The following is an 11,455-nucleotide window of genomic DNA, read 5'->3' on the forward strand; positions in this document are numbered from 1 at the left end:
TTTATTTGAGTAATTCATGAAAAAATATTATTTTTTATGCTAAGAGTATTATTTTTTATTGTGAATATCGATAATGTTGACTCGTCTCACAAAAAAGATTTGTGAGATCGTCTCACAAAAGACATGCTCATAACTAAATAACTTTTCGACGAGAATATTTAAATAATTTAGTTGACATGATTTAGTGGAGCCGACGCACATATTCGACCTAAACACAAATTAGAGTCCAGGCAATCCTCCATTTATGATTTTGTTTTGTGTGGAAGCTTGTCATCATGCCATTTTATCTGCAGTATCCACTCTCATCCAAAACCCTATCTCTTCTCACCTAGAGCATCTGTTTCCCCAATGTTGCCTTATTACCCTTTTCGTATTTGTCCTATTTAGAGCCGTTCGTATAAAATTCACCTACACTTGCACGAAAAACGCACTAAATTCTTAAATCCCAGAAGAAAAAACTTTGATTTCGAAATCAAGAAAAAGATGAGATCTTTAAATCTTGTGGATCCATTGGTTCAATCTGGCTCGATTTTGAAGAGACCATTGCCGTGTGGATCCTTAATTGGACTCGTTTACAATCCCAGAATCGTTTGCAAGCCCGATTTTTCCAAATCGAGGGAGGCCATTTCTTCTTTGAGCGTGTCCGCTATTGTTACGGAACAGGAAGCAAAAGTCTGGACCTTGGAAGAGGAATCCCCTTTCGATTTCAAAGCTTACGTTTTAGAAAAGGCCAATTTTGTGAACAAAGCTTTAGACGAGGCGGTCTCGGTGAAGAATCCGGTGGTGATTCACGATTCGATGAGGTACTCTTTGTTGGCTGGTGGAAAAAGGGTCCGCCCTATGTTGTGCATTGCCGCCTGTCAGGTTGTCGGCGGCCAGCAGTCCGCCGCTGTGCCCGCTGCCTGCGCGGTGGAGATGATTCACACTATGACCCTTATTCATGATGATTTGCCGTGTATGGACAATGACGACCTCCGCCGTGGAAAGCCCACTAATCACAAAGTGTTCGGCGAGGATGTGGCCGTTTTGGCCGGTAAGATTTGGAAGGCTGTTTTTGGATTTATTATTAGTTGAATTAAATTTCTTGGTAACACACACACACACACACATATATATATATATATATAAATCGATGTAATTTCTCTTCATACCAATCTAATTTCTTTTTGTTTGAACTGGGTTTCATTACTCCGTTCTTAATTGACTTTTTAGTTAATCTAAAGTCTTGATATTACATTCTCATTTGCAGGCGATTCGTTGCTGGCCTTTGCATTTGAATTTCTGGCGACTGGCACTATCGGAGTGGCCCCGGACAGGGTTTTGGCGGTTATTGGGGAATTAGCAAAGTCAATTGGGACGGAGGGGCTGGTGGCAGGGCAGGTGGTGGATCTGAGCTGCACGGGGAACACAAGTGTAGGATTGGATACTTTAGAGTTCATACACTTACATAAAACTGCTGCATTACTCGAGGCTTCTGTGGTTTTGGGAGCAATTTTGGGCGGAGGGAATGACGTTGAAGTTGAGAAATTAAGGATATTTGCTAGGAAAATAGGGCTGCTGTTTCAGGTGGTGGATGATATATTAGATGTTACAAAATCATCAGCTGAGCTGGGGAAAACTGCTGGTAAAGATTTGGCGACGGATAAAACGACGTATCCGAAGTTACTTGGATTGGAAAAGGCTAGGGAGTTTGCTCTGAAGTTGAATGAGGAGGCTAAGGAGCAGCTGGTTGGTTTTGATCCCTGTAAGGCGGCACCGCTGGTTGCGTTGGCTGATTACATTGCTTATAGGCAGAACTAGAATTGGGGATTTGGGGTTTGTTGTAACAAGTTCTTGGATGTTTTATGATATAAATGATATGGTTGTATAGATGATATGGTTGTATAGAGGGGAATCGTAGTGCGTAAGTTTAGGAAGTATGGAATGTTACATGATTATGAATACTTATTGAAACATCCACCACTTTTTAACTTAAGAATCCTACTAATTTTTTTATAAGCGTCGAAACTTGCATACTAAAATAATTCAACACTGTCAAAATCCAAAAATTGATTTAACATTTAAAAATCTTAGGGGCATAAAAATTCTTAAGTCGTCAATTAACAAAAATCTTACTTTAATCTTTAACATGATCAAAACTAAATTTCAAAATAAAGCAAAAATATCTCTAAATAACTCATTATAAAAATCTTTATTTCAAAACTTCAACTATCAAGCTAATACGGAAATAAGTGTCCCACGGGAGTGTATTGTCGGACTCGATCACTCCAGCGTCAGCGTCTCCCTCAACATCATCCTCACCTGCAACCATCCAAACCTAGCGAGTCTAATGACTCAACACGTTGTAACCATGATTAACAAATAATACATATACAAACACATATACGAAAATCATATTTTTATTGAAAATAAGCTTTTAATCAATAAAACATTTAATCGTAAAGCTTTCCATCATCATATATCATTTTTGGGTGAAATTTGGTTTTTGAAAGTGATTAGCTGTAATCTTATCATGTGGTCGACTGGTCAGTCTTAGCTCACCATTATCGTTAGGTTTCCTCTAGGGTCTTTTCCCGTAAAAATGCCGCCTCTGGGGCTTCTCTCTCACGATATTTCGAATCATATCATATAACATTTGTCACAGTCAATTCACATCCTTCAAAATATTTTTCTTTCCTTTTTATTCATAAAATATCGTGTCCTTTCCAAATTCGTAAAATAGCATGTTAACAGGAAAAATCGTACAGCTTTAAAATTCATCATAAAATTTCATATCTTCATCATAAATGTTTTAAAATATCATTTAGCATGTATTATGATTCTTTGAGACACTGCAAGACATTTCGTACTAACTAGAACACAAAATGACCATTTTACCCCTGGACTCTAAAATTCTCGATTTTGACGTTTTCTTACACTTATCAACTCGAGCCTATCTCAAATCATCATATAAGCTTAAATTTATTTTTAATATTTTTCTTAGACGTAAACCCGAGCCTTTCGATTTATTTCCCTAATTACTAAACAGTTAAGCGTTTTAATCTCGAATTAATTCAAAATTTAATATTTTCTTCCCAAACTTTAAACATAAACTTTTCATACTTAAACTACCCCCGTGAGCCATGAACCACACACTGTGAACCATGGTTCGAGCCACTTTCCTTGCCTAGGCTATAACCGAACCCCAGCCAATAAACCGATCCCTTATTTTCCCCAAATACCGAACCGCCCTCGAGCCACCTAGGACCAGACCTAACCCTGACCCTCCTGCTATCGTCTTGTGCCTTATTCTTCGAAAAATAATCCCTTATTCTTCGAGAATAACCCCTTGATCGCGCCTCCTTCCTTGTGGTCCAAGAGTCCAGCCATGCTAGGACTCCTTCTAGCCCTCACACGCAGCCAGCACAAGAATGTGACCAAGCCTGGTAGAGACTCTCCCTCATGGCCGAGCCCTTGAGTCCCAAGGAAAACCCCTAAAACCCTAGGTTCTACTCTTCACCATGAACGACTCCTTTAGCTCTTGTCCAGCTATCGTCTTGTGCCTAAACGACACTCTTTCCATCCCTTAAACATCCTATGTTGGTAGCATACCCGTTGGAAATCATAATGCGATCATATAAGCATAAAATCATCAAAACTTTGGAATTATCATCAAAACATTAAGCGATTTGTAAAATAAATTAGGCACTTCAATCATTGGTAAATTAGGCCCAAATATCTATTTATTGTAAAATAAAAGTTTGCAATTTTTTTTAAAAATAATTTTTTGGGCCTTTTAAATTCTTTCGTTTGACCAAAATCTGCTTCCTGGATAAAATCGACCTCGTCTCATAAAATAATTTGGGCTCAAGAATTTTTAAAATTTTTTAATCATATTTAATCAAATTATTAAGCCTAAAAAATATTTAGCGAAAAATATTTTATCCTGATGGTCCTCGATCTCCTTTCCCCAGCCTATTATCAGGTATTCAGATAAGATCTTCAGTTTTCATGAAGTCATGCAATTAAACCTTAAATTATATAATACGTATCATTTTAGCATTTAAAATCAATTAAATATAGCAACTAAGTAATTTAAATCATTTGCATGCATGCAGTTTACGTGGACTGATTTTTGGATATTAGAATTCCTCATCCCCTTAAATAAAATTTTGTCCTCGAAATTAAGACTCATCGAATAATTTCGAGTAACGACTCCTCATATCTGACTCGGTCTCCCAAGTAAATTCTTCCTCCCAGTGATTTTGCCATTTTACCTTGACCATCTTTATCACATTGTTCCGCCGCCTACTCTCTTGTCTACCAGAGATTCGAGTAGGCCTCTCTTCATAGGACAGGTTTGGCATAAGTTGCAGTGGCTCAAAGTTCAGTACATGGGAAGGGTTTGACATGTACTTGCGGAGCATTGATATACGTGGAAGACATCGTGGACTCCTACGAGATTGAGTGGCAACGCCACTCGATATGCTAATGCTCTCACTCTTTTGAGTATCTCGAATGGTCCGATGAACCTCGGACTAAGTTTTTCTTTCTTGCCAAATCTCATAACATTTTTTATAGGTGCTATCTTTATAAATACGGGATCACCGACTCCAAACTTGAGATCTCTTCTTCTTTTGTCTGCATAGATCTTCTGTCAACTCTAAGAAGTTTTCATTCTGTCTCGGATCTTGGCGACTATTTTTGCGGTGTGCTGAACTATCTCGGGTCCCATCGTAGCTCTTTCCCCTACCTCGTCCCAATGGACAGGTGATCTACATTTTCTTGCGTAGAGTGCCTCATAAAGAGCCATTCCTATAGATGACAGATAACTGTTATTTAAGTGAACTCCACTAGATGTAGGTTGGGTTCCCAACTCCCTCCGAAATCGATCACTCAGGCTCGGAGTAGATCCTATAAAATTTGTAGGACTTTCTTAGACTGACCGTTTTTCTAAGGATGAAATGTGGTGCTGAATAGTAGTTTGGTTCCCAAGGCAGCATGTAAACTCTTCCAAAATGATGAAGTGAATTTCGCGTCTCTGGCTAAAATCATAGAGACGAGAATTCTATGCAGTCTGACTATTTCTCGAATATATAGCTCCACACACTGTGTTATTATAAAATTTGTCTTTACTGGTAGGAAATGTGCCGACTTAGTAAGACGGTCCACTATCACCCAAATGGTGTTGAATCCTTTCACCGTCTTTGTAATCCAACCACGAAATCCATAGTAATGTTCTCCCAATTCACTCGGGAATGGGAAGTGGTCGGAGCATTCCCGCTGATCTTTGATGCTCTGCCTTTACTTGTTGACACATCAAGCATTCAGATACGAAGCGCATAATATCTCATTTCATTCCCGGCCACCAATATAAAAGTTGCAAGTCCTTGTACATATTGTACTTCTGAAATGAATAGAATAAGGGGTACTGTGGGCTTCAATCATAATGTCAACTCTTAAGTGAATCTTCAGTAGGAACCCATAGTCGACCTCGATATTTGACAATACCATCGTCGACTGAATATAACATGCTACCTTTCGATTCATCTTGTTGTCTCTATTTCTGCAGTTGCTCATCATTAGACTATCCGGCTCGAATTCTAGCTTGTACAGTAGGCTATACCGTCAAAGTAGCGAGATTATAGGCCTTTTCCCTAGCATAAACTTCAAGATCAAACCTTTGAATTTCAGTTTGTTGAGTCTGCACTGAAAAATGGGCCAAGATTGACCATTTTCTACTGAAAGCGTCCGCCACTACATTAAATTTGCTGGGATGATAGCTAAGGTCGCAATCGTAGTCCTTTACAAGTTCTAGCCATCTGCTTTGTTTCATGTTCAGCTCTTTTTGGGTGAAGAAATACTTGAGGCTTTTGTGGTCAGTAAAGATCTTACGTTTCTCACCATATAAGTAGTGTCTTCAAATTTTTAGAGCAAATACGACTACTACAAGCTCAAGGTCATGCATCGGATAATTTTTCTCGTGGGTTTTAAATTGTCTATACGCATATGCTATGACTCGATCGTGTTGCATGAGAACTGCGCCTAATCCTAGTTTCAGAGCATTGATAAATAACGCATAATCCCTTTGATTTGTCGGCGTAGCTAGAATTGGCGCGGTAGTGATTGATTGCTTCAACTAATCAAAGCTATTTTGACACTCTAGTTCCCATACAAATTTCACACTATCTTCGTCAAAGATGTCAAGGGTACTGCAATGGTTGAAAAATCCTTGATGAACTTGCAATAGTAGCTAGCTAAACTCAAGAAACTGCGGATTTCTGTTACACTTTTAGGCACTGGCCACTCTTTAACTGACTCAACCTTAGATGGGTTGACTTCATTCCTTCTCTCGAAACGATGTGGCCTAAGAATGCCACCATCTCTAGCCAAAACTCGCACTTACTGAACTTTGCATATAATTTCCAATCTCGTAAAACTTGCAAGGTCGTCTTCAAGTGCTGATCTTGTTTCTCTCAGCTCTTGGAATAGATCAAAATATCATTGATGAAGACAATAATAAACCGATCGAGGTATGGCTGAAATACGCGATTAATGAGATCCATGAAGATCGCCGGAGCATTAGTCAGTCCAAAAGTCATCACTAAAAACTCATAATGCCCATAACACGTTTTGAAAGCCGTCTTATGCACATCTGCCTCTTAAACTCTAAGTTGGTGATATCCAGACCGAAGATCTATCTTTGAAAATATCGAAGCTCCTTGTAGTTGATCAAAAAAATCATCGATTTGGGGTAATTGATACTTATTCTTCACTGTCACCATATTCAGCTCCCTATAATCGATACACAGTCTCATATTCCCATAATTTTTCTTCACAAACAGAACTGACGCGCCCCATGCAGAGAAACTAGGGTGAATAAATCTCTTGTCTAGAAGATCTTGAATTTGATCTTTTAATTCTTTCATCTCAGCAAGTTCTAGGCGATACGGTGCCTTAGAGATCGGCACAGTAACATTCACCACTCAATAGCAAATTTCACCTCTCTCTCGAGTGGGATGCCAGAAACATCTTTAGGGAACACATCCGGAAAATCTTTGACAACCTCCACATATTCAATTGATCGACTGTCTGTGTCGGGTCTGGATATAATACTAACAAAAAAACCTTGACAGCCTCTCCGGATAAGCTTCTTCGCACGAATGCATGAAATAATGTGCGGCATTTGATTGTTCTGCGCCGCCTCAAAGATGAATGCTTTCCCGTTGGATGGTCTATTAGATATTGACCTCCGCTGAAAATCAATAGTAGCTCCATTCAGTGTGAGCCAATCCATGCCCAAAATAATGTCGAACTTGGGCATTGGCAATACAATAAGGTCTACTCGAACAACATTACTCTGCAATTTGAGCTCCACGTCCTTAATCATGCTTGTAAAGACTATATGTTCGCCCAAAGGCACTGTAGCTTTGAATCCCGACTGTACATCCTCCGGTAAATTTTCCAATCGTTTCATGAAGATTTCATATATGAAAAAATGCGTAGCTCCAGAATCTACCAAAGCGTAAGTAGCTACCCCGCTAACAAAATTCTGCATGTGATAATATTTGCATTATACTCAACAAGGCAATAAAATTCAGAAATTCAGATCATCTAGGCCTTTCTAGTTTCCCATATTATCATTTCAACCCTTTGAATTTCCGAAAATTTCCAAATACTCCTTTAAATTTTTCGATAAATCTGCAATTTAGCCCAAATGTTCTAGAATTCTCCAAATTCAGCCCATGTTACGATCGTTGGGCTCCCTCTGAGGCTTTCTCCCGTAAACGGGCTCTCTCTGGGGCTTTCTCTCTCACGATATTCTCAATCATATCATATTTGTCACAGTCAATCACATTTTTCAAAATATTTTTCTTTCCTTTTTATTCATAAAATATCATGTCCTTTCGAAATTCGTTAAATAGCATGTTAACAGGAAAAATCGTACAACTTTAGCATTCATCATAAAATTCCATATTTTCATAATAAATTTAAATATCATTTAGCATGTATGATGATTCTTTGGGACACTGCCAGACCTTTCGTACTAACCGGTTTTACCCCTGGATTCCAAAATTCCCGATTCTGATGTTTTCTTACTATTATCAACTCGGGCCTATCCCAAATCATCATATAAGCTTAAAATTGACTTCTAATATTTTCTTAGACGTAAACCCGAGCCTTTCGATTTATTTCCTTAATTACTAAACCGTGAAACGTTTTAATCCCGAATTAATTCGAAACTTGATATTTTGTTCCCAAACTTTAAACATAAACTTTTCATACCTAAAATACCATCATGAGCCACGAGCCACACCCCGTGAACCATGGTTTGAGCCACTTTCCTTGCCTAGACTATAACCGAACCCTAGCCACTAAATCGAGCCATTATTTTCCCCAAAACCGAGCCACCCAAACCTAACCCTGACCCTCATGGACCTTACATGAACCCTCCTGGAACAGCGCACCAGCCCCAGCCCATGCGAATCACCCTTGCGCCTGAAACTTTTAAGCCGCAGCCCCTCCTTGCGCGATTAAGAGTCTAGCCATGCTATGACTCCTCCTAGCCTCTAAACACAACCCCCACGCACCTAGCCATCCCTGAACCACCCTCTTGGACCCTTCCTGCCCGGGCCTAGACCCCCGCATCCAGCCAGTCCAATCCGCGCACACCCAAGCGATAATAACCTCTTGATCGTGCCTCCTTCCTTGTGGTCCAAGAGTCCAGCCATGCTAGGACTTCTTCTAGCCCTCACACGCACCCAGAACAGGACTGTGACCAAGCTTGTTCAAGCCCTGGTGCAGCCTCCCTCATGGCCAAGCCCTTAAGTCCCAAGGAAAACCCATAAAAACCTAGGTTCTAGCCTTCACCATGCACGGCTCCTTTAGCTCTTGTACAGCCATAGTCTCGTGCCTAAACGACACTCTTTCCATCCCTTAAACATCTTATGTTGACAGTGTACCTGTTGAAAATCATAACACAATCATATACGCATAAAATCATCAAAACATTTGAAATAATCATTAAAATTTAAGCGATTTGTACTCAAATATTTTTCATACTAAAATACATAAAAGAAAATGCATACTATGATTGGAATGGTGCATCAAAAGATTTTAGAAGCATGCCTTTGCGTTTAAAATGTTCGAATATATGACTGTTGGCGTGGATTGCGAAGGGAGACGAACGAGCGACGAACAACCATGAATTTTTCTTTCAAAATTCTCGAAAATTTGATGTTGTTGTGTGTGCAAGTGGTGCGGCTGCTATGGAGTCCAATAAACATAGGTTATTGGTTTTTTTGCTATATTATAATTTGTGTGTGAATCTCCCTTCAGTTTTTTTTGGAAGTTCGTTCGGGCATAATTCCTTATTCACGATATGTTTTCTTCAAGATTTGTTAAATTATATGTTCAAAGAACTGTTAGGATTTGATTAGATATGGGACATGATTTCCGAACTATGACCCTTATACTGTGAATGGTAATCGTTGTACGGCCTCACTCCATAAAGGATTAACATGGACATGGCCTCACTCCTTAGAGGATTAACATACAGGAGACTGATATCAAGAAGCCATGAAAATGAGATGAATTTCAGTGCTAAACAAGTATATTATGCGAGTATGATATGTGATGATATGTTATGATTATGAAGTATGAATATTTGTTATTATTCAAGTTATGATATGCTATATAAAATTTGAATTCAAGTACATTTATGTGTTGCTTCATGTCTCGAATGGCCTCTCCACTTGCTAAGTATTTCCCAGAATAATCACCACTTACTTCCTCCCCCCAGATAAGAACGAAGAGAAAATGGAAGAAGAGGAGCAAGAGCAATTTTGGGATGGTATAAGATCTTGAGTTATCCCAGAAGTTTTAAATTTTAGTTTATGTTTATCGCTTCCGCACTATTAAAACATTTTTAATCAGATTATTTTTGTATTTAAGATGCAAAGACGATTTTTTTGTTGATTATGAGAAATAAATCGGTTTTGGTATATACTCTACTATGAGGCATGTTGTTTGATGATTATGTGATTGTTGAGCAACGTCGGTGTTGACTAACCCCGGTCTCGAAGGGTGACATTTAAGTGGTATCAGAGACGTCAGGTTTATAATCCGGTTGGAGAAAAGCTTTTATTAAAAAATTTCAAAGGAATTTTTTATCGAAGCAGATGCAGTCCCTTTTGGAATGGCCCAACGAGTAATATTCAAAATTAAATTGCGAGGCATGGTCCGAAAACGCGAAATTCATTTTTTTAGGCCTCTGAAATCGCGTTTTTATCGTTTTAGGAACGTTTCGTAAACCCTATAATTTTTCGTAGGAAACTTCGAATTCAATTCCGTCAGTGTTTTGGACTGTGACCGGCTCACTTCCTTGTAATCAATCTAGAGTCACATGCTGTCGTCTTTCTTCCTTACAAACAGTACCGGGCGTCCTATGGAGAAAAGCTGGGGTGGATGAAACACTTGTCTAACAAGTCCTTTATCTGATCCTTCACCTCCTTAATCTCTGCAGGTGCTAAATGATCGGATGCCTTAATCGGCAATGTACCTGGCATCAGCTCGATAGAAAAGTCCAACTCTCTATGTGGTGGAATGCCTGAAACATCATCCGGGAAAACACTGGAAAAATCCCTGACCACCTCGACATCCTCTAGCCTCTGGCTGACTGGCTTGGTCACTGTCACAATACTCGCCAAAAATGCCTGGTAGCCTCTCCTCACGAGCTTCCACGCACAGATGCAAGAAATGACGTGCGCAATCTGCTGGTATCTGGCTGCCTAAAAAATAAATGGCTTACTGCTGGGCGGTCGGACTGGTACTGACCTCCGTTGAAAATCTATGGTAGCTCCTTTCGAAGAATGCCAGTCCATACCCAGAATAATGTCGAATCCGACAACGATAGCACAATCAAATCTGCCCACACCAGATTTTTCTGTAACCGAAGCTCCAAGCTCTTCACTATCTGCGAGGTAAACACCTGATCTCCGGATGAAATAAAAACTCTGAATCCAAAATCCATAGCCTCTGGTATGATTCCTAGTCGCTTGACAAATGACACATATATAAATGAATGTGTAGCTCTGGAATCTCGCAATGCATACGTGGCTACAACTGAAATATATATCTTTCCTGCGACAAAACATACCATCAAATTTGATCGTGTTGAAACTTAAGAAATTTTCTATCATTGAGTAACCCAAAATGTTCAAAAATCTCCAATTTAGTCGTAGAAGTCCTTCGAAAATTACAAAATATGGCCTTAGAAATTTTCAAAAATTGCAATTTCACCCATAAAGTTTCGCATTTTTCTTTGATATAGTCCCTCATTTTTTAAAATTTGCATTTTAGCCCCCATAAAAATTCGAATCTACTCAATTTAGGCTCTAAAATTTCATAAATTATTAATTTGATCCCAAAATTTCAAAAAATGGGAAACCAACCCCTCAACTTTTGAATTCCGCCG

At 39.1% G+C, this 11,455-nt stretch overlaps 1 protein-coding gene across 1 annotated transcript; it reads left to right on the forward strand.

The window, feature by feature from the left end:
* The first annotated feature begins 292 nt into the window (after positions 1–292).
* LOC140820963 (geranylgeranyl pyrophosphate synthase, chloroplastic-like) lies at positions 293–1,874 on the forward strand. The gene is made up of 2 exons (XM_073181347.1): positions 293–1,033; positions 1,250–1,874. The coding sequence occupies exons 1-2, from the start codon at positions 484–486 to the stop codon at positions 1,798–1,800; spliced, it is 1,101 nt and encodes a 366-aa protein (XP_073037448.1). The 5' UTR covers positions 293–483; the 3' UTR covers positions 1,801–1,874.
* Positions 1,875–11,455: the final 9,581 nt, after the last annotated feature.

Source organism: Primulina eburnea, unplaced genomic scaffold (assembly GCF_022965805.1).
Source record: "Primulina eburnea isolate SZY01 unplaced genomic scaffold, ASM2296580v1 ctg328_ERROPOS900000+, whole genome shotgun sequence".
In the NCBI taxonomy this organism is placed as follows: Eukaryota; Viridiplantae; Streptophyta; class Magnoliopsida; order Lamiales; family Gesneriaceae; genus Primulina; species Primulina eburnea.